The 23,074-nt window shown below is 43.5% G+C and overlaps 1 protein-coding gene across 2 annotated transcripts in view; it reads right to left on the bottom strand.

The window, feature by feature from the left end:
* Positions 1-21,856, bottom strand: part of COG2 (component of oligomeric golgi complex 2) — a 41,591-nt gene extending 19,735 nt beyond the window's left edge. The window contains exons 1-8 of one of the 2 annotated variants that reach the window (XM_029244920.1): positions 21,642-21,856; positions 13,114-13,275; positions 11,919-11,984; positions 9,645-9,725; positions 7,680-7,783; positions 4,696-4,804; positions 3,463-3,642; positions 1,657-1,781 (exon numbers count right to left, since the gene is read on the bottom strand). In XM_029244920.1, coding sequence (XP_029100753.1) covers positions 1,657-1,781; positions 3,463-3,642; positions 4,696-4,804; positions 7,680-7,783; positions 9,645-9,725; positions 11,919-11,984; positions 13,114-13,275; positions 21,642-21,713 — 899 coding nt within the window. In that variant the 5' untranslated portion in view covers positions 21,714-21,856. The remainder of the gene's footprint in view (positions 1-1,656; positions 1,782-3,462; positions 3,643-4,695; positions 4,805-7,679; positions 7,784-9,644; positions 9,726-11,918; positions 11,985-13,113; positions 13,276-21,641) is intronic. The other variant, XM_029244919.1, reaches the window with a different exon arrangement.
* Between the last annotated feature and the right edge of the window lie 1,218 nt (positions 21,857-23,074).

The raw sequence follows: 23,074 nt of genomic DNA, 5'->3' as shown, positions 1-23,074 counted from the left end.
CTAACTAAAGCCCCAAAGAGAAAACTTAAATCTGTGAGATCAACAGTTAGAAAAGCTAATCCACGTTCTTCGGAAGATAAATCTTGAACATCGCTGGTGTCCCCAGCTATAAAGGGCACCTGGAGGCAGAAGATGAGCAAGGGAAGGTGAGGAGCGGCGGGACGACGGGGCCTCAAGCAAATGCAGGTGGCCCACCAAGGTACAGTTTAGATTCCTCAGATTTCTGAGGCGTCTACATGAATTCTGCCACACTGGAAACCATGGAAAAGAGCACGTGAGGCTCTGCAACTTGACATTTCAGGACCAAGACTAGGCCTGTCAAATCTAATGACTGGTTGTTTCATAACTGTGGCTTCTTTAATTTTACCCCATGACTTCTATTAAATTCTTACCCCAAATCCAAATCCAACTAAATCTTCGTGTTACTAAGCAAAAGTGGCAAAACACGGCTTCATCTGAAATCGCGTAGTGGAAATAGGGTACTTCACAAGTCAAGCAGTGTATTTTCTTTTCAAAGAACAAAAATTCAAGACCAAATATAACGTTCACTCCATGAAGACAGGGACCTCATTTGCCTTTCTAATGCTGTAAAGAGGTTAAGTCTTTCACCCTGCAAACATTGGGTAGTTACTGCCTTCAAGACACCGTGCCAGGAGGGAGGTGTGGGCCGTGCGGGAGGGGAGCACGCTGTTGAGATGGAAAAAGTGAGAGCGACGTGCAATGGCCTGCAGAGAACAGGATTAAAGGTAGAATCAGGGTAAAAGATGGTCTCTTGAAGGAAGTGGCATCTGAGCTGGGGCTTCACGTGGAGTGACAGGTCAACAAAAAGAGGGACTGGGAAAGGCGGAGGGGACTCCGAGGAAAAACACAGACCCGCCCAGCGTGTGCTGGGGCGGGCAAGTGCAGCTGTGTGCTGGAGAACACCAGGGCGAGGGTACCACAGAGCAGAGGGCCCCACCCGAGGACCACCGGGGCTAGAGCACAAGGGGCCTTGTGTGCTGATCAAGAAGCCTGCATTTTCCGCAATGAGCAATAGGAAGCCACTAAAGACTTAGGAAGAAGGCAGGGCATGAATCTCAGCACTGTGGGTAAATGTGCCAGCAGAGGGGCAGACTGAGACGTGCGAGCAGGTGGGGAAAACCTGTTACTGTGGACAGAGAAATGACAAAGGCCTGGACCAGGACAGTGGCAGTGGTGGAAGGCAGTGGGGTATTTACAAAACAGAACTGAAAACCATGGAAATCAGACAAAAGGAGGGAAAACTGAAGAGGACTTTAACCACAATTAACATCTTATAAAACTTGTTGAATTAAACTGAATTGATATTCATTAACAGATTATGACATTAGGATAATGGAAGGAAACCAACTTTTATTTCAAACCTAGTTTAGGGAAATGACAGTGTAGGAAAGGGCAAAGCATGGGCTGTGGATTCAAGAGAGACACACCATTCACCTCCGTTCCACCCACTACAGTTTCCTTCTCTGTAAGACGAGGCTAATGGCCCCTGCCCAGCTCAGAGCACTGTGCTAACACACAGACAGGAAAGGGCATCTGAACCCGGTCCACACGAGACAGCAATAACCAGCAGGGCACGAGCGGCTCCCAGGCGCAGCCCCGGACCGCGGGAGCTCTGAGAACAGCTGCTCAGACTACCTTGAGGTGGCTCCTCCCGTGACCTCTCGAAGGAGGCGGCAGTGGAGGGGAACGAACTCCAGGAGCTTCCTGTACATGAGCTGAAGATCACTCGGATGAGCATCGACAATCTGCTCTACAATCACCTAGTAAAAGGAGCATCATTTTTAAAAAAGACAAGTATGAGTTACATACCACAGGGAAAAGAACAAAGAAAACCTTAAAAGTGTGTTTCCTCTCGCCCCCCTCCTCCCCAGCTGACATGTTTCCTAACAGTAACAGCCTCACTCAGAGCTAGTTCCAGGATTCGGGTGCATAGCTCTGACCTGGGGGAGACACAGGCTGGGTGACAGAGACTGGCCTGAAGCTGAAAAGCCAGACACATTCGCCTGTCTCCCTCCTGAGCTTGAAAACGAAATAAAACGATGATTTCCCATGACAACAGCTCCTTGCTGTCTCGACCGTGGCCTCTTCTTCTAAATACCATTATTCAGATTAGGGGAAGGTTTGAGACAGAGGAAGATGGAAGGGAGTATATTTTATTTTACTTTATTATTATTTTATCTTTTGTATTAAGGTTGAGAATCAAGAGGCGAATGACAAGCATACGAATTTAAATACAATTAAAATGTGGCCACAGTTTATTTAATATGCCACTGAAACATCAAACGTTTCTTTAATTTAGCACATTAGCTTCAGTTCAATGAAAAACAAAGGCATAAATTAGTAACCATTTTCACTTAGTGATAAAGAAATAGTGTAGGTAATTTGTCTTTTTCACTCCTATAGAGAGACAGCTATGAAGTACAACAGGATACAAACAGAGGAAGTTGACAGATCATTTATTTTTACTAATCCTAATGAAATCCTAATGAAATCCTAATGAAAGCTGACTGGACTACTGAAATTAATCCTTAAGTTTCATTTTTATCAATGACATTCAATTTTCCCCATTTATAAATGGGAGACTTTCACCCCAAAGTCACGGTGAGTAGGGCTTTGTACTTACTGGACAGAAGGAGCGTCCACACTGATGTGGCACTGAAGAAAGTCTGCAAACACTGAGGACGGGCCTGTGACTTCCACCAGTTTGAACCAGACAAAGCTGCCATTTTTGCGTGTCGGAAAATGCTGAGTATTGGCAACTTCATATGGTACAATCTGTAATATATTCTGGCTGCTCAAAGGCAGAACATGCTCACTTCCCAAATTTTAACTGTATCCTCGTAGGTGAAGAACACTGGATAGCCAAGTTCTGGATTTAAGGTATTACGCTGCTAATTTGCCTATGAAAGCCCTTCATCTGTGAATATTCCCTCCCTCCCACCTTCCTGGCCCACACACTCCTCAGCACGTCTGTGAAGACAGCCCTCCACGCAGACCTTCCACGCTCAGGGCTCTTGGCCCGCTGTCCCACCACGAGGCACTTGAGCTGCGGTGCTGGCATCTGCTTTACTTGTTCCATTCTACCCACTAGACCAGTAGTTAAAGATTCGTTTTAAAAACTTTATTGGCAAATATTACATAGCATAAAACTGACCTAAAAATGTTCTGATACACACCTTCTCCCTAGGGAAGACCTGCCCCCTACTAAATTAAGATAATCCCTGGGCTACGGCATCACTAGAAAATACGAGAGAGGGTGCCTGACTCCTGCATGCTGGTTGTAACCACCAGGGACCAACCTTTTCTTACAACTGATGGTGCAGTAACTATGAGGCTCTTTACAGAAGGACCTCTGATCCACCCTCACGCCCAGTGAAGCATCCAGGACACAGCAGACGCTCTATGAACGCCTGCTGAATGAAGGCCTGGGGGTGCACAAACCTCATCCATGTATGGTTTCACTAGGACTTGACCAACTAACGCCTCCGCGTCCCGTGCCTTGTCAATCGTGGCGTAAGTCCGTAAGCAGTGCCGGATTACATCGACACTGGAAGTCCGCAGACCTTCCAAAAGGAGGCCTTCCAGTGACTGCTGTAACATGGCTGTAATGCCAGCTATACGCTGCAAGAAAAACAGGTAAGAAAGCAGCTGGAACAATTTCTAAAGACTCAAATATATACATAACAAATCTCTGGCGGCACTAGAAGAGAATATGTGTAAAATTAAAATCTTAACATTTTCTGGAGCGTAACAATGAATCTCTCCTCCACTCCACATCTCTTTATAAGTAAATCTCTGCTATATCAAAGGAGGATTTAGACAGAATTGCAGAATGAGAAAAGAAGTTATTCTCCTCTTAAGCTACACAGTAAATCTGACAAACATCATGAATCTAAAGCCCAGTCGAGAGTTTCGGATAAATTAACTCTGACTACATCATACAGTGTGTCAAGTTACATGAAATTTAGAATTAATTTTACCCTTATAATTCGGAGAATGTGCCTGTGTCTTTACACAAAATCTACAATGTGTGACACTTAGGGGGCAGGGGGTCCAAAAAACAAAAACTGAAGGAAAAAATTCAAAGCTAGTTTCAAAATCCTGCAGATCAACAATTATCACAGGCATTACAGGCATACCTTGGAGATACTGCGAGTGTGGTTCCAGACCACAATAAATCGAGCAGTACCACAATAAAGCGGGGCACTGGGATTTCTTGGTCTCTCAGTGCACGTAAAAGAAATGTTTATACTATACTGCAGTATATTAAGTCTGCAATAGCATTATGTCTAAAAAAACAAGGTATATACCTTAATTACCTCAATTAAAAAATACTTTATTGCTAAAAGATGTCAATCATAATCTGAGCCTTCAGGGAGCTGTAATCATTTTGCTGGTGGAGGGTTTGAAATACTGTGAAAATTACCAGAATGTGATACAAAGACATGGAGTGAGCAAATGCTGTTGGAATGGCACTGGTAGGCTGATAGACTTGCTTGATGCAGAGTTGCCATAAACCTTCAATTTGTTAAAAAACAAAACAAAACAAAAACATATCTGTGAAGGGCAATAAAGTGAAGGGCAATAAAATGAGGTATGCCTGTATCAGGTAAAACCAAAATTATTTAGCAAATTCCTAAATACCAAAGTGTGAAAATCTAAAACAACACTTACTGGTCTTATTTTGTCCAAAAGAGGCATGCCTTTGCTTTGAACAGCATGAAACTGTAACTGGTTAAATTCTGTGGCAATTCTCTCCAAAATCTGTCCAGTCAGAAGTGGGCTAGTAGAGACAATTAGAGAAATTTAACTCCTAGAGGTTTTAAGTTTCCGAGAGAACACATCACATGATTAGCAATGGTGATGCTTTAGCACCCACTGTGTTTTTCCACAGCCCCCTGTTACAAGGTAGAAGCTAAAGCATCCTTCGTGCCATCAGCTTTCATAAGTCACATGCACAGCATGTTCTAGGACAGTGGGCAACTACTTCAGTATAAGCCACTGACGCTGCCTGGCCTCAGCCACAGGGTCCAAGCAAGAAGCAGGAGCTGGACCAGGCCACTGTGGGTGTGACGGGTGTTTCCACCTCCTCCCCCAGGCTCTCCTGTCCATGGCCTTCTTCATCTTTAACCTCCCTTCCCTCTCTTGCCCTATCCTATTATTTACACCTGAATCCCCTTCTACTGCTCTGTCTCATTCTCTCTTCCTCTAAAATACCTCCAGTACTTCTAAAATACCAAATACTGCTGTCTCCTTGATAAAATAAAAGCAGCCCTCTAGCGGCAATACATCAAATAAGTCAGAAGAGCTCTACATTTTCATTTACCAAAGAGCTGAAAGAGCAGTCAATCTGTATTCTCTGGGTCCTAGTGAAAGGACATTCATTGTGTATCTGCCACAAAGTGTAATAAATGCACTTCTTTCCTCTAAAATACACTGCAACAATACCACTCAAAAGGAAGCTAAATAGCAAAAGAAGAAAAATGTAAAGGCACTGAAGCATCTGCTGGGCTTCTCTTGAGGCATCCTATATCTAATGGTGACCTATCAGTGAGTGAGGGGAAAAAATCCACATCACAAGGAAATGAGATGCTATCCATTTCAGGTCTATCCAGTCCTGTATCTGTAGCATTCAAACTAGTTTAGGGCTTCCCTGGTGGCGCAGTGGTTGAGAGTCCGCCTGCCGATGCAGGGGACACGGGTTCGTGCCCCGGTCCGGGAGGATCCCACGTGCCGCGGAGCGGCTGGGCCCGTGAGCCATGGCCGCTGAGCCTGCGCGTCCGGAGCCTGTGCTCCACAACAGGAGAGGCCACAACAGTGAGAGGCCCGCGTACCGCAAAAAACAAAACAAAACAAAAAAACACACAGAAAACTAGTTTAGAGGAAGAGCAATTCCCCTGCAAGACCAACCCAAAAGGTCAATCCCTCTTTCCTGAGTAACCTAGTGTGGATCTATTAATTATAAATTATCTAAACGTTTCTTGGACTAGGAAGCATGCTGTGGTTACCATTCACTTACATTGCCCTGGTTTTCCTTTCTCTACAGCTCAAAGTTGCTGATCTGAATTTTTTAAAAGTACTCAAAGGTGATTCTGAGCAAGAAACAGCATAATATCTATTACATTAAAGATGGAACATTGAGGGACTTCCCTGGCGGTCCAGCAGTTAAGACTCTGCGCTTCCACTGCAGGGGGCCACAGTTCGATCCCTGGTTGGGGAACTGAGATACCACATGCCATGTGGTGCGGCCAAAAAGGAGAAAAAAAAAAAAAAAAAGATGGAACATCGCAAAGGAATAGTATCATAGAAAAAGACATCAGTGAGGAAGGGAGTAGGAACGGACCCAAGTGAAAAGAAAACAGGGAGGCAGGTATGGCGGATGTCGAGTGCGGACAAGTTGGCAGGAGCTGCCAATGCTGCTGAGGGTGAGAGAGACGCGGAGCAGCTCAAGACAGACGGCTCCACCGGACGGGTCAGAAGGGACGGGTCAGAAAGGACAGCAGCGGAGACGCTGGCCAGCGGAGGTAAGGGCAGGAGCGCGAGGGCGGGGGGCTGAAGGGACAGAGACAGCAAGTGCTGACCACTTGTTTGTACATCTTGATTATGAAAGGAAGTAGAGACCCAGGACAGGAGAATCACTTCCTTTTTGGATGCCGCATTCCTCAATCTATACAACGAGAGATATGGAGCATACTGCCTTTAAGGTGCTCCCAAATCTAACATTTTGATTCCTAAAATTAAGAAATCCAACATGCTTTTATCGTACGGTAAGACTTTGGTATAGGTATATTCAATTTGGCTTTGGTTGGTTTTGCAGCAGATTATCCAATATTACTCAGGGAAAAATGTTATGGCTGTCCACGTGCCTTTAGGAGAAGCTCTTGTCAGACCCAAATTAGATGTGTGAGGGCCTACGACATGCCGGGTGCAGGCTACCGAGCTGACTGTCAGACAGCCCTGCCAGTGGAGTTACTATTAGCCTTACGCTGCCCAAGACACAGGGAGCTGAGGTTCCATGACTCAGGCTGCCCAGTGGTAGACGCGGCACAAACTTGTGCTCCTCCCATGGCACCACGGTGCTGCTGTGATCTACTCATTTTCTGAGCCACTCATCTACCTGGCTGATTTAGAATTCACACTAGGAAGGTAATAAGACGGTCACAGTGTAACAAAGGAAATGGTCATTTTTTTCTAATTTCACAAGGTTTCTTTCCCCTGTTTATAAATTTTAACTAAATGTGTCCTATACCGTTCCTTAACGCTACAATGCTAGTGCAAGATACATGAATGGTGATACTCTGGGAATGTCTACATAAACTTACGAGAGATGAAAGCCATTCCATACCTGGAAGATCAAAGGATTCTGCCAGTGCTTACACAAGGCGATTCCAAAGATAAAAATCTTCCACTGAAAGCACACTCCTCTGACTCCCTGTAAGGTGACGTGTTGGAACAGTGGTCCATCACCACAAAGGTTTCAGAGGGACGTACTATAAACTCTACCGCCTCACGCCCTCCACTTTTCATAAGCTACGTTCAAAAACACTGAGCCATACACTTGGCTTTTCTTCTTTATCAGAAATGCGTTTTAACTAAAAAAAAAAAGTAGCCTGGGTGTGAAGTACTAATTTATGTGATATTTAGTAAAAAATACTTACCTGCTTGCTTCCAGTGCAGATGTTTCTTTAGAATGTTGAGAATTTAAGATTTTTTCAATTTTCTCAACTGATCGAATAACCTGTATAAGCCTCAACACACATATCTATAAAAATAAAAATGAAGCCAAAAAGAAGTTACCATGATGTTCAATCTTAACTATCTTATTTCCCCTTTCTAAATGCAGGGAAATACAAAGCCAAAAGTCAACTTAAAGTGTGCAGAGCACTCTACAGTTTGAAAACTTCTACATAACACTGAATTCCCAAGAATGTAAAACTTAATTTTAGCTGCCCAGAAGAAGCATATTTCAATATTCTATTACAAGTTAATAGTTAAAAAAAGAAAAAAAACTAGACTTTTTTTGTTTTCTCATTTCCTGCATTTTTATTTCTTCTTTCTTTTCCCCATCTTAAATGAACCCCTGTATAGGCACTACATTTATTTTCTTATGACCCTTTTCTCATGTTTCAATTTTAGTTTCTGGTCATCTTTATCCTATTTACATGTATACGACACAATTATATGCCTAAGCGTCAATTCATTGAAGACATTACTACACAATAAATATTATCAAAGAGGTTGAGGAATATTATAAAAACTCTCATCCTTAAAAGAACAAAAAGAAGGTCATTCGTTAAACAAACAGTTACTAGAACCTACTGTACAGCACAGGGAACTCTACTCAATGCTCTGTGGTGACCTAAATGGGAAGGAAATCGAAAGAAGAGTGGATATACGTATAACTAATTCACTCTGCTGCACAGCAGAAACTAACACTACACTGTAAAGCAACTATACTCCAATAAAAATTAATTTTAAAAAAAGACAAAAAAAATTAAACAAATAGTTACTGAGCACCTATTGTGCACCAGACATTCTTCTAGACAGTGAGGACATGGGTGAATAAAACAGGCAAAAATCCCCTGCTCTCACAAAGCTTAGTCTTTTCTAGAAAGGCACTGCATTCTTGAAATCTCTGGACGGAAGCTGATATTTAAAGGAGAATTAAACAGAAGGTTTCAAAATAGGCTTCTCTCCCTTGAGATTTTGAAAAATATGCTAATAAATTTAGAAAACACTGACCGAGCACCAGGCTAGCATCAGAAGTCTCAAATTCTAATCCTAACTCTGCCATTACATCCTTAAAGTCAGATAATAAAATTAAAACACAGGACCAGTAAAATGTAAAAGTAGTGCATGCAGAGGTACAGTTAACAAGTGGAAACAAAAGAAGAAATAAACGTGGCAGAATGAGAGCAACACACTAGTTTTTCAACCTGCAGTAGAACATTGGAAGAGTTGGTCTTAGAAAGCCCACTTACTCCCTAATGTCTAAAATTTTAATATTTTCTTTATAGGGGTGCTGAGAAATTAGTTATATGCCTGTTAAACTGTAAAGTGTTTCACGGATACCAGTTATTACTGTTTCTTCTTTTGGAAAAATTGAGGAATGTTAATTTTGTGACCACTTGGGTACATCTAAAATTCTGTCTTACTATTTCAAACAGTTGACATGACATTATAAGCGTAAGTATATATAGATACATAGAAAAAGGCTTTGAGAAAAACCACTTTCATAGTACTGAAAAGTGTGAGAAGACACGAGGGAAGGGCTTTTAGCTGGCATGCAGCATAAGAAATCTACAGTTTTCTTTAAAAGTTTTAATGCCGTCATGAATAAATTAACGCACGAGAAGAATACGCGATTTTCTTCGTCTTTTCCTTCTATTAGTTACCTTAGCACACCTCTCTTATTAACAGGACCTTAATCAGCCCAGGAGTGAGAAGACCTGGGCTCCAGCTCTGCCTCGACCCCTCGCGAACTTTGCTGAACACTGATGCCTAAAAATAAGGAGAGACCCCACACTTCCTCTCTGCCAAGGTACCAAGAGAAATAAATCAGACCACATGCACGGAAGTGCCGTTAACTCCAAGGTGCTACCATGAAGCCATGTGCAACCTACCTTTTTTTTCCTAATGTCCTCTTGTTTAGACATTCGTTCATCTACTGCCCGAATTCCTTCACTGACAGATGACCTAAGACTCTTTAAAAGAATAAAGAAAACATACAGCAGAAACTGTTCTGTGACATTACGAAACTTGCACATTTAATTAAATTCCACAGAACTTAGTTTTATCTTCGGGCCGGTATTATGCAGATATGGACAAAAATACATAATATCAGATACAACTGCTGTCGAGGGCACTCATGGTTTGGGGGCAAAATGACATATAAAGCCAAGGTTATGGAGGATTAACGGCCGAAGGAATAATAATACATGTACCGTCAATGTCGTTCAAGAAATCATCTGAATCAAAGGATAGGAGGGTCTGGCACAGGGGATGGGACTTGAGTCTGACCCTGAGAACCTGTGGAAGCTGACGATGGTGGAGAGGAGGTTATCAGAAGACAAAGGTGGGAAGACACAACTGACGGCGCACACTCAGGGTGGGTGAGGCATGCACCCGGGTGCACTGCAGGCTTCATTTTGCAGAGGAGTAGAAATAAACAGGGAGGGGTTGATTTAGGAGGACTTTAGATTCTACACATTTTAGGGAACTAGAGAATCCCGAAGCACTGATATTTCCTGATGAAATGCTGTTTGGGGGATGGTAGGAATCAAGAAGTAAGGAACAGAATGGCCAGGAAAAGCCAGAGGTCATAGGTGGAGAAACATGTCCAGAAGCTAATAAATTAAGCCAAGTATGAAGAATTGAGGCCAAAATGAAGGTAATGGAAACGATCAGAATAAACTAGATAAATCACAAACGTTTTATGGAGAGGTGAATTCATTCATTCAATAAACATTATGAAATGTCTATTAAATGTCAGCTACCGTGGTAGCCAGTGAGGCTACAATGATGAATTAGACAGAAACAGTCTTATCCCTCAATGATCGTAGAATCTCAGAGCAGCGTCGTGAGTTGAGGTCAAAAAGGCAGGTGAGGTCTGTGGCTGGTGAGGAGAAAGGTGGCTATAAAGACAGCTGCAGAATAAGGGAGGCGACGTGGTACTGGCAGGTGGCAGGGCAGGACTAGAGCCCGGAGGCGTGAGAGCAGCCCAGGAAGTTCAAAGCACAGGTCAGCAGAGTGGAGAGAGCGCACAGAGAAGAGTGGGAGGTTACCACAGGCTGAGGCCCAGGAGACGTCAGCCACGAGGCTGGGAGGTGAGGGAGCACCGAGGAGGAGGCAGGAGAGCCACGCAGAAGCTGCCGCGCAGCCCAGCAGCGGGCCACAAACCCCTTTCCTTCCACTCCAAGGAAAAGCACTGTAATGAGCTTTTGTAAAATTCAAAGACATACACTTTCAAACACATCTGCTAGTTCAAGGCACAGCTCAACACTTATCTCTCTTATGAAGTCTTTCCCGCCTACCCCTCCTCGGGACTTCTCAGCTCTGACACTCCCATTACCCTGCATTTCCTTCAGTTCTATCCAGGCAGGGCCTCTTTACCTACGTTACCTACTGAGAGCTTCGCACGTGCCAGGCGCTGTCTCGGGGGCAAGGTGCATGAGGCCACTTGGTCTGGCGTGGTCCAGTGGTGACACACACAGGAAGCGATGGTGCAGTGCATCACAACTAAGGGACAATGGAGGTCGGGGTGCCTAGCACAGACGAGCGGGTGAGGGGAGGGCAGGCCACACGGTCTCCTGTCAGAGGTGATGCCAAAACTCCCGCTCCACTGTCCATCCAGATGGGGTCCCTGTCCTCAAGGCTTACAGGCAGACACTCCCGTTCCCACGGGAGAGAGTTTCTCCCAGAAACTAGGCGTTACATGCTATTTATATTATCCTTCAGTTACATACAGGGGTTAAACAGCTTTTGTAGACTGGTCCAGGAACCTAACCACATGTAAAACACTGTCTGGGAAAACACTTGTAAAATTACAAATATTAAACTATACGTCAGCCAGTTCTAAGTTGGAGACCACTTACAGATGGGGGAGGTGGTATTAACAAGTTAAATTTTGAAATACCCTTCTTTTCTGCCCTGACATTTAAAAGTGTCTACTCTTTGACGATCTGTCTTCTTCAAACCAAACACGTTTTTAGTCTGTAATATCACATGCAAAAAGTAGAGAATCATTTTCACCAGTTTTGAAGGTGAGTACCATAATCATGGACCATTAAACCACCACCACAACAACCTAACACATTAAAGGAGTTCTTCTTGGAGAAGGCAAACGAGCGTAACGTGCTTTATACATATAGACTGTTTACCGGCACCTGGGGACTTACCAGAACCTCTTCCCGTAACTGTCCCAAAGGCACAGAAAGCTGGCTGAGGGCTCTGTCCATGCCAACCTAAAGGCAAAATCATGTTGGCACAAGCACGTCAGAGTCAGGAGTGACAGTGAAGCTTCTGTTTAACGAGCAAAGCAGTACTAGACTTAGGTTATTCTTTCCGTACAATCACATATTGCTAATAACTAGATAAATAACAGAAATGCTATCTTACCACAAATATTGCTCACAGAAAGTGAAAAAATCTGTTGATATACATGAAACTATGCAAATAGGGAAAGTCGTAATAAATCAAAGATTCCTCGTGTACAGTTTGCCTCTGGATGAAATTTTAAATGAATTAAAAAAACTTTAACAGGAAAAATAGCTATCTCTATACTTATGATGTTCAGCCAGCTGATGTGAAAGTCTGATGAGCTATATCTCTCCTAAGTATTATTAGAGCCTTTGAGAAAAATACAAATTAAATAGAATGGAAATAAAATTTTCAGGGTTTCTAATCCTACTGGAACATTTATCTTACTGGTGTACTTCCCAAAAGCAAACACAGCTCGTTATTCTTAATGCTTCCTGAAATTCCCATGGAGATGGCGACTTTCTATACTTCTTTGGATAAACAGATTTAACAACAAAATAAAGTATGAACAAGAAGACTTTTCCAAGTATTAAAACTCAAGCATTTCTAAACAACTTTTCCAAGTAACTGATGCGCTTCTCACAAACCATTCCTATGTTTTTATAAAACCAGGCCACCTAAAGGTCAATATTGGCCAATGTTTCCTCAACCTATGTCTGGCTAGCACAGTACCTGAAAGTAAATTAAGCACTTCCTTAGGAATAGTTGGTATCTGCTCTAGCAAATTAGTCTAAACCAGTGAGATTTCATGGTAATCACTTAGCAACTAACAAAAACAACCACTCTTGAGATTGTTATCCTTTACTTTTCACTACTTCTTAATAAGTCATTCAAAATATAATCAAACTAAACTCAAAACAAAAAATGTGTATCAAGAAAGTTTAGTTCTTTTATTAATAAGATTAGTAATCTCTCCAAGTTTCTGGGGGAAAAATCAACTAAAAGGTTTCTAAAAACACTCAGCACTTTTAAGAATAAACATGAGTGAGAAAGAGAGTGTGTAGTACGTATGTAAATACACTGACTGGTAGGAACTCTGGATTTAAAGTTTACCAGGTTCGTTGACAGGTTGACGAAGTCTGCATAGTCCTTGTTGATGAGCTCGACCATGGCCGTTTTAAGCAGCTTATAGTAGAGCTCCAGGTCATCTCTCAGTGCTTCCAGCTGGACCCGCTTCCGACAGTCGGACACAAAGTGATCGACATCGAAGTCTTCCTGAAAATAAAACCAGAATAAAGAATTACTGCAACGATATCACATTTTACACACAGAAATAAAAGGAGAGAAAGAATAAGAGATAAACGCCATTCTACTCATTTGAAAGGCTACCGCCGTTGGGAGAAAGTCCTTTTAAGTACACGTGACATAAAGGTGCTTGTGCACTATCAAGGCGCCAAGAGGGTGGCCCCTGACCAAGAGCATTCTCTCCTGTTGCCTACATTCTACAAGGGATTTAGTTTTTTTTTTTAACTACACACGTTAAATAGGCTCCTCACAAAACAGAAATTGCTCCTTTTCCCTTAGTTTTAAAAGTAACAAATGTTCACTGTGAAACTTTCAACCAACAAAGAAATACAGCCATCCCGCAGCATCCATGGGGGCCTGGTTCCAGGATCCCCTAGGACACCAAAATCTGGGGATGCCCAAGTCCCTAATATAAAATGGCGCAGTATTTGCGTATACTTTAAATCATCTCTAGATTACATCATACCTAATAAGATGTAAATGTTATGCAGATAATTGTAAATACAATGGTAACACTATGTAAATAGTTGCCAATTCAGCAAATTCAAGTTTTGCGTTTTGAAACTTTCTGGAATTTTTTTTCCCAAATATTTCTGATGGATGGTTGGTTGAATCCACAGATGTGGAACCCGAGGAGAAGGAGGGTGGGCTATAATGACACAAAAGACAGAGAGTAAAAAAAAAAAAAAATCACTCAGTCCTGATGCTCTACAGATAGGCACTATTAATGTTTTTCTCACTTTTAACATCGTGATTCACATCCTTCCAGACTTTTTTTGACTTTCTCTTTAAAATATAAATTATATTTTAAATTGAGATACAGTTGACATATAGCATTATATGGCTTTTAGGTGCACAACATGATTCCACATTTGTATCTATTATAAAATGATCACCACAGTAAGTCTAGTTAAAATCCATCACACACCGTTACACACTTCCTTTTCCTGCTATGAGAACTTTTAAGATTACAAAGTGAAAAAAGCTAATCTGGAAAGGGTATATCCTATAGGATTCCAACTATATGGCATTCTGGAAAAGGCAAGACTATGGACGCAGTAAAAAGATGAGCGGCTGCCTGGGGTCGGAGGGAGAAAAGGATGGACAGGCAGAGCACAGAGGGGCTTTAGGGCTATTACATGCAACACTGTGGCTGTACATACAGGTCACTATCCATTTGCCAAAACTCACACCATGTACACCACCAGGAACGAATCTTAATGTAAATGATGCACTTCGGGCGATAATAACTGTACCAACCCTCCACTGCCGAGGACTTGTCGCTGTTGCTGCTTATCGTAGTTGTTATTGTTTAATGACTTTTCTAAACAGACTGAAAAAAAAAAAGGTTCACTCCCTTCAACTTTCAAATACACAACACGGTATTAACTACAGTCACCACGCTGTACACCACATGCCCAGGCTTACTTACCTGATTAACTGCAAGTTTGTACCATCTGACCCCCTTCGCCCATTCTGCCCACTCCCCACCGGCTGCCTCTGGTAACCACCCATGTGAACAGTACCTGTGGGTCCATTTTTTCTTGCTTTGCTTTTTAGATCCCACACACAAGTGAGACCACGATCATCTTTTCTCTAACTTATGTCACTGAGCACTAATGCCCTCAAGGTCCATCCACGGTGCCACCACAGAGGGCAAGAGTTCTTTCTTTTTCATGGCTGAATAACATCCCAGTGTGTGGTGTGTGTATCACAGCTTCTTTATCCATTCATCCATCCATGGACACTTAGGCTGCTTCCACGTCTTGACTATCGCAAATAATACTGCAATGAACACTGGGGACCTACAAGCGTAAACCTCACTGGCCACCAGAGCCAGGTGACCTAAGAGGTGTCCCCAGGCAGCAGCTGCAAAAATCAGGGCGCCAGACCAAGTACACACGTTCCTTTCCAGGAGATACTGTTGAGCGGAGCAAGGAGAGAGAGAGCACAGATGGCCCTGCCGGCCTCCTCCAAGCCCCCAGACGTGGGCGGGCGAAGTTAGAAGCCTGCCCCTCAGGCCGATGCTTTAAGATAAACAAGCCTCTTTCACAGCAAGTCTGGGCCCTTTTCAGATGCTGTGTCTGTGTCAGGCCCTGGGGAGGGTAAGTTCATGCTGCCCCTTCAAGAACTGTTTCTCAGGTCACTGTAGCCTCATGGGTCTTCCAGATGCCAGCTCCATTGACTTTCAAAGCTAGATGTTTTGGGGGCTCATCTCTCAGGTGCAAGTCTTGAAAGTAGGGGTGCCAGCGGTGGGGTTCACACCCTTCGCTCCTCGGGGAGCAGCCTGGGATGGGAGTTCCCCCTGATTGTGGGTCACCACACTGGCGGAGGGGTGTATGGTGAGACTGTGTCTCAGCCTCTCCTACTCACTTTGATGTGGGTTTTTGCTTGTTTGCCAGATGTGCAGGAGTTGCTCAGCTAGTTTTGGGGGGTTTTCTCAGAGGAAATTGTTCCATTAAGTAGCTGTCGATTTCGTGTGTCCATGCGAGGAGGTGAGTTCAGGATCCTCCTACGTCACCATCTTCAACGAAACCCCAGACCTCTTCCTGTGTTCACACACACACACACACACACACACACACACACACACACACACACAATCTTAATAAACCTTTTCTAAGCTACTTTTCCCCATATAAAAATACAACTTCAATGTCTTTTCATAATACATATAAATCTGTACTGACATTTTATATGGATGTTGAGTATTCCACTGAACAGATGTTCAGAATCTTTCAAAGCCAACTTCCAAGTACTGGTCTCACAGGTTCGCTATGCCATCTCCCTTTATAACATTCTGATGCCCCTGGTAGGCAGACATGCATACAGCCAGCAGGTTACTGTCTATTGCACCTATGACTCTGCTACTAGCTGAGCTGTTTAGTCATCAAGAATCAGATGTGATGATTCCCGAACTTGTTAAGGTCACTTGTACTTATCATCAAAATTACAAAATTTTATTAAACATTATATAAACCAACAAAATATAAGTGCAAGAAGATAACTGTTTTCATGAAAACTATGATGCTCTGTGAAGACCCGATACTGAGAAATTGATAAGACAATTTTTACTCAATTATCTATCACATGACCATGAACCAGGTAGGGCAGCGGGAAGGGGGGTCATACAAATCTTGGAGGATCCTATACCAGATTCTTTGCAGATGCCTTAGGGTTCTCATCCGACTTAAAGGACAATCTAGAAATCGAATCAGCAGACAAATTTTCAGAGAAAAGAGCTTGGTGCCACATCAATGGAGAATAAATGTACACATGTATGATTGAAAATAAAACGTTAAGGACTCAAGCACCATCCCTTGAGTACTTTTAAAAACTGACTTTCTTAATTAATCACCCAAACACCTGCTCTGATAGTGTCAGATAAGAGGATTTCTTACCAAACTGTAATTTCACAGCCACTTAGTGAAAACCATCTGCTTCTTTACCTAGAGCCAGAATTAGCCTAGACATTTTGCTGCTTGAGACGACCCCAGGTAACACCTTACATCCATAGTTACACAGCAATCGCAGCAAGAACGTGTGGGCAGGCCTCAGCCTGACATCCTGGCCTTGCTGTTAACCAGCTGTATGACTGTGCAGAGCACTCTGCTTGCCTGAGTACATAATCTTTGAAGGTATGAACTTCAGATGGATGAAGTTCAGGTATGAACTTCATGGTGACATTCTAAATCATATAACTCAACTCTCACAAACAAATGCTATTAGGTAATATTAGCGCTCAACTTGCCAATTATATATTTGTTCTTAGATAAACAAGCGTTGCATTGCACAAGACTAAATTACTTAGAACATCTGTGAATATTGAATTAGGCAGCTTTTGCTATGACAGCAAACAACCCCAAACTCAGTGGTATGTAACAACTGCCACATTTCATTCATCAGAAATAGTTTTACTTTACACTGTAGATTTCCTAAACATTTAAAAAGAAAGAACTTAAAACCCATACATTTATAGTCAACTGATTTCTTACAAGGGCGCCAAGACCATTCAATGGGGAAAGAAGAGTCTCTTCAACAACTGATGTTAAGACAAGAGAATATCTACACGGAAGAGAATGAATTTGGACACCAACCTCACACCATAAACGAAAATTTAAGTCAAGATAGATCAAAAGACTTCAATAGAAGAGCTAAAACTATAAAACTCTTAGAAGAAAACAGGTGAAAGTCCGTGTGACCTTGAATTAGGCAGTCATTTCTTAGATATGACACAAAAAGCATCAAGATAACAGAAAAATTGAACGCGATCAAAATAAAAACTTTTATGTGTCAAAAGACACTATTAAAAAAGTGAAAAGACAACCCACTGAATGGTGGGAAATATCTGCAAGTCATATATGTGATGAGGGTCTAATATCCAGAATATACAAAAACTCTTACAACTCAACAATAAAAAGACAAATAACCCAATTAAAAAATGAGCAAAGGAGCTGAACAGACACTTCTCCAAAGAAGACACACAAATGGCCGAAAAGCACGGAAGGAAGTAACAACAACTGGAGCATTTGGCTGTAATGTGGAAGAGTGTGACAGGACAGACTAGAGGCAGGAGGGTCAAGGGGAAGAGACTAAAGCAAGAGTGTTTGAAAGCCAGTGGGGAGAGTGCAGGAGGGCCTGGGCTCCAAGCATGGGTGGAAGGAAGGAAGGAAGGAAAACCCCTCTACATAACAGGCGAGGAGGAGAAAGAGAACGGGCACAAATACAAGAATGAGCCGTCATCGTCAGCAAGATGAAGGAGTTCCCATTCGATGACACTATTTTTGCTATAAAACAGGAAGCGAAGTCGTACGCTGGGCTAGAAGGGAAAAGCTACGATTCCAACAGCACTCCTAGGTAAAGGGATCTAATTTATCTTTGTTAGTAGGCCACTTTCTCTCCCTGCTACCAAGATCTTAGGTCATATTTCATCTGATAGCTGACTATCAACGCGCGCTAAAGATTTCTGCAAGGTGACGAAGCTAACGGTATGATGTCATCACCACCTCTGCCCCAAGTGATTCTTCCATCTGCCACTCCTGTCTTTTGATCACCTCCATCTTCCACAAATCTGTCCCCTCCTCTTTCTCATTAGATCTCACAAGGACCACTGAAATAACTTTTTAGTAGCCTCTTTTTTTTTTCTGTGTTCAGAAAGGTAGTTTGCTATTTATTAAGAATTTATTAAATACTTTCCTAAAGGTCTGAGATACCACTAAGGCACTGAGTTAGGACTGAAACACATGTGCAAGAACGGTCCGTATCAAAATATTAGCTCATCAGTTCAAATCCAACACAATTTTCCCTTGAGCTGGAATCCGATATTAACCTGAAGTAACCAGTGGCACAGCGCCCTCTAATGCTGCTCCAATGCAACAGACATGCCCATGTAATCTCCTGCTTTAAACGTGACGGCAGCTGCCGTCCTACCTTTCCGGTCTCACTCCTGGCCAGCCTTCCAGCCTCTCTGGACTAGGTCCAGTTTCTCAGCACACACGGTGGTCTTCCTGTGACCATACTCAACAGCCCAAACCATATCTTATGTACCCTTGTACTATCCCGTCTAGATTGCTGGTTGACACAAAGCAGGTGATCAATGAATGACTGTTTATTAAGTGAGCAACTGCTACCACTGTCCTAACAGGCCCTCGTCATGTGTGGCAGACTAATGACACAGTTTCCAACCCAACGACTGGATTTCAAGTAATCTCAACTCTCCTAATGCAAATAGGACATTCCCTAACTTTCCCACAGGAACAAATTACAAAATGTGCTGAATGAGACACAGAGGTAGAAATATAACCCCGACAGCAAGCTCTCCACCCACCATTTCTGCCATGGAACTAAAACTTATAAAATGTCTCTCTGAAGGAAACACAGATCACAAATAACCTTTATCTCCAGGTCTCACCTAGAAAATCAAAAACATTTAACACAGGATAGCTGTCCTAGGTATTTTTCTTCTACATGTGAAGTGGTCACATTTATTAGCACTACAAATTGCAGGGCACATTCAGAGGCTTAGGAGCCATGAAAGAATATGGCCATTCCAGCCACCTTCCCAGTTTGCCCTCTCCTTACTGCAGGTTCTACTTTAGAACTTATATTTTGAGGTTTCTGCTTTCTGCTTTCTGAAGCTGCTCTTGCCAAAGGCATTCTGCCATCTCAGAGCAAGAAACATGGTGGGGCTAGCAAGTCCGAAAGAATGCTGGTACTGAGCCTGAAGGAAGCCTTGAAGAAGGCAAAAGTTGGACAAGTTAAGTTTTCTGTATTCTGAGACTCCTGAAATCAGAAGTCAGAACAAAGCCCCTGATCTCTGCTTGTGCCTTTTCTTCTTCTAGTGCGCCTCTTCTCATCATGGTCTTTCTTTCTACCCTCGCTCCAGGGCAGCTCTCAGCCAGGGGGTGGAACAAAGCATTCCTGGATCAGCAAGTTCACTCCTCGGTCCCTTTCACACATCCCTGACAAGTTACGCTCTTCCTTCCCGTGGTTTAGCAGAAACACCACTGTACGAGAACAAGAGTACATTACATTATTCCTGGGTCTAGACAGCCCCGCATACTAAAAATGATATGGCCACACTGGAGAGAATCCAGATGGAAATACTGTTTTTTACCACATTAAAAAAAATTTTTTTATTGGAGTATAGTTGACTTACAAGGTTGTGTTAGTTTCAGGTGTACAGCAAAGTGAATCAGTTATACTTATATCCACTCTTTTTTGGATTCTTTTCCCATATAGTTTATTACATAATATTGAGTAGAGTTCCCTGTGCTATACGGTAGGTCCTTATTAGTTACCTATTTTATACACAGTAGTGAGTATATGTCAATTCCAATCTCCCATCTTATCACTTCCCCGGCACGTTTCCCCTTTGGTAACCATAAGTATGCTTTTAAGATCTGTGAGTCTGTTTTCTGTTTTGTAAATAAGTTCATTTGTATCATTTTTTAAAATTAGATTCCACATATAAGTGATATCATATGGTATTTGTGGTTCTGTCTGACTGACTTCACTTAGTATGATCATCTCTAGGTCCATCCATGTTGCTGCAGATGGCGTTATTTCGTTCTTTTTTAGGAACAGTATAGAGGTGCCTTAAAAAGCGAAATATAGAACTACTATATGATCCAGCAATCCCACTCCTGGGCATATATCCAGAGAAAACCATAATTTGAAAAGTTATGTGCACCCCTATGTTCACTGCAGCACTATTTACAATAGCCAGGACATGGAAGCAACCTAAATGTCCATCAACACAGGAATGGATAAAGAAGGTGTGGTACATATATACAACGGAATATTGCTCAGCCATAAAGAAAACAGATATAAATACTTTTAAAAACCAGAGATGTGATCTGACTGCAAATATCAAAAAGAGAGAGAGAGTGATGAACCTAAAATAAGAAAAAACATAGTATGACTTAAAGTCATCAAAAAAGAACAGTAAGGGACTTACACTCACTTCCTTAAAAGTTTAGCGTCTACTGAGCCAAAACGTTTATCTTTTTAACACTGAAAACAGCCACTTAGTGGTATCAAAACCCCCAATCCTTAAATATAAAACATAAATATGTTTCTTGGTAGTTTAAGTACAGACCGAGAGGGTTACACCAAATAGGTATGCAAAGTTCCTCCTAGCTCTGATTCAAATCTTGGATATTTTCAAGGCTGTGCCTGATGAACCTTTATTATCCATAAAATGTTTTCGGTTTATATTGCTATTCTGTTTATGTAAGTTTATGTCCTACAATGACATGCAGACCAACTTCGAGGTCACCTTATAAAGAGCAGTAGGGCAACTTTAGAAAAAGAGAATAGCTTGCTTTGTTGTATCGCAACAAAATGAGAAGATTCTCATCTTTTAAATATCTCATTCAGAAGCTTTAGGTGAACGTTAAGGAAAATCTTTCGATTTAGTGCCTTTCCCCCCCACCTGATCCCTCGGTATGGACGTGGGTTCAGAGATTTGGTCAATGCATTAGTACTGAGCTTTTAGGCGCAAGGCGCTGGTCAACAAGCTTCTGTCCGGCCAGGGGACTGGCAATCCTACTGCACTGCATGCTAACGGGGTCGGGTAATAACAGGGGCTTACTATACTTAGCTCAAAACCACTGGCACACAACTTCGAGGCCTTTTCGCTCACTACGCACGATTTCACAGTGGTGCTTTCTCCAGGGTGCCCCGGCCACACCTGAGGCCAAGAGACCCACTGCGAGGAGCAGCGAGGTCCCGCCGGGGGCCGGTCCGGAACGGGCGCGGCCCGAGGAGGCCCCGGAGCGAAAGGAGGGCAGGCCCCCCGCCGCCGGCTCGGGAAGCGGAGCCCCAGCGCGCACCTTCATGAACTCGTCCTTGTCGAAGCAGAGCGTGTCCGGCCCCTTAGGTAGGTTCATCCTACTTTTCTCCATCCCGCCGGCCGCCGCCGCCTCTCAGCGCCGAGACCCGGAAGAGGCGAGGGAACAGGACGCTGAGCGCACGGACTCGGCAGCCGCAGCCACGGTACAGAAGGCGCCGCTTCCGCCAACATGGCAGCGCCCGCGCCGCGGCCAATCAACGAGCGCGCCGCGGGCCGGCCTCCGCCCGCCGCCGCCAAGAGGGGCGCCGGGACGGCCGCCGCCGCGCTGCAGGTGCTGCTGCCCCCGTGCGGCGGAGGGCGGCCCTGCAGCTCGGGCCGGCTCCGACCGGGCGGTCCAGGCGGGGGCTGAGCGCTAAGAGCACGGGCTGGAGGACTCCGGGGCTCCCTCTCGATCCACTGACAAAAATCGACCTGCAAGCCCTTCCAGGGCGGAGGGAACAGCCACGGCCGCAGTCGGCCGTTCGGTTCTCAGGTCCAGGGTTGGGCTCGGATCCAGGTGGGCGGTCTGAGTGCAACTTTGGGTCTTCAAGGTTCTTAAAGGAGCGCCTCATCACCTGCCTAGTCGGGACACAGCCGACAAATACATGTGCATACATATTCATTTTTAATGTAAACCAGGAATGGGCAAATTTTTGTGTTTGTGGCCAGTATCGGTGCGATTACATCCCCCCCCCCCCGTTTCTCAGACTTTCTCCCTCCTCCTGCCCTCGTACATCCCAGTTTTATTTTGACGGTTTCTTTGTGTTTCTCTTTTTCCCATTGTCCCTCCCTCCGGCTGTGAATACCATGATCAAATGATGATGATTCATTTCTCTTTTTTTTCCGTGAGACCCTGATAACCCTAACCACGAACCTCAGTAAACACTCTTCACCCTGCCACGTCTTTCCTTCCAGCAGCCCGTTGCCTTTATACACCAGGGTGTAGGCTGTTCCTCCCAAGGCTATTTTCTCCTTGGAGATAACGCTAACCCCTAATAGTCCTTAAAAAGGAGATCAGCTCAGTGCTTCGTGACCACCTAGAGGGGTGGGATAGGGAGGGTGGGAGGGAGGCTCCAGAGGGAGGGGATATGGGGATGTGTGTATACATATAGCTGATTCACTTCGTTATACAGCAGAAACTAACACAACATTGTAAAGCAATTATACTCCAATAAAGGTGTAGGAAAATGAAAAAAAAGAAATGGCAAGCCTACGGGGGGGGGGGGAAGGAGTGGGACAGAGGAAAGCAACACCTTAAGATAAGACACTTGCATTCAAGTTACTGCAAATAGGAAACTCGTGACATTTTTAAAATGTAGGTATAGAATCCAAAACAATATACTCCCTACCACTGGGCCTGGCAAGTCTTGTCAAAGGGAATGTTCCCTGCTAATGTCTAGAGAAGCTGATGGATAGGATGAGAGGTGGGATATA

Source organism: Monodon monoceros, unplaced genomic scaffold, assembly GCF_005190385.1.
Source record: "Monodon monoceros isolate NGI ecotype Baffin Bay Population unplaced genomic scaffold, NGI_Narwhal_1 Super_Scaffold_4, whole genome shotgun sequence".
Lineage (NCBI taxonomy): Eukaryota > Metazoa > Chordata > Mammalia > Artiodactyla > Monodontidae > Monodon > Monodon monoceros.
Note: the sequence above shows the minus strand (reverse complement) of the source record. Positions and strands in the feature narration are given on the sequence as shown.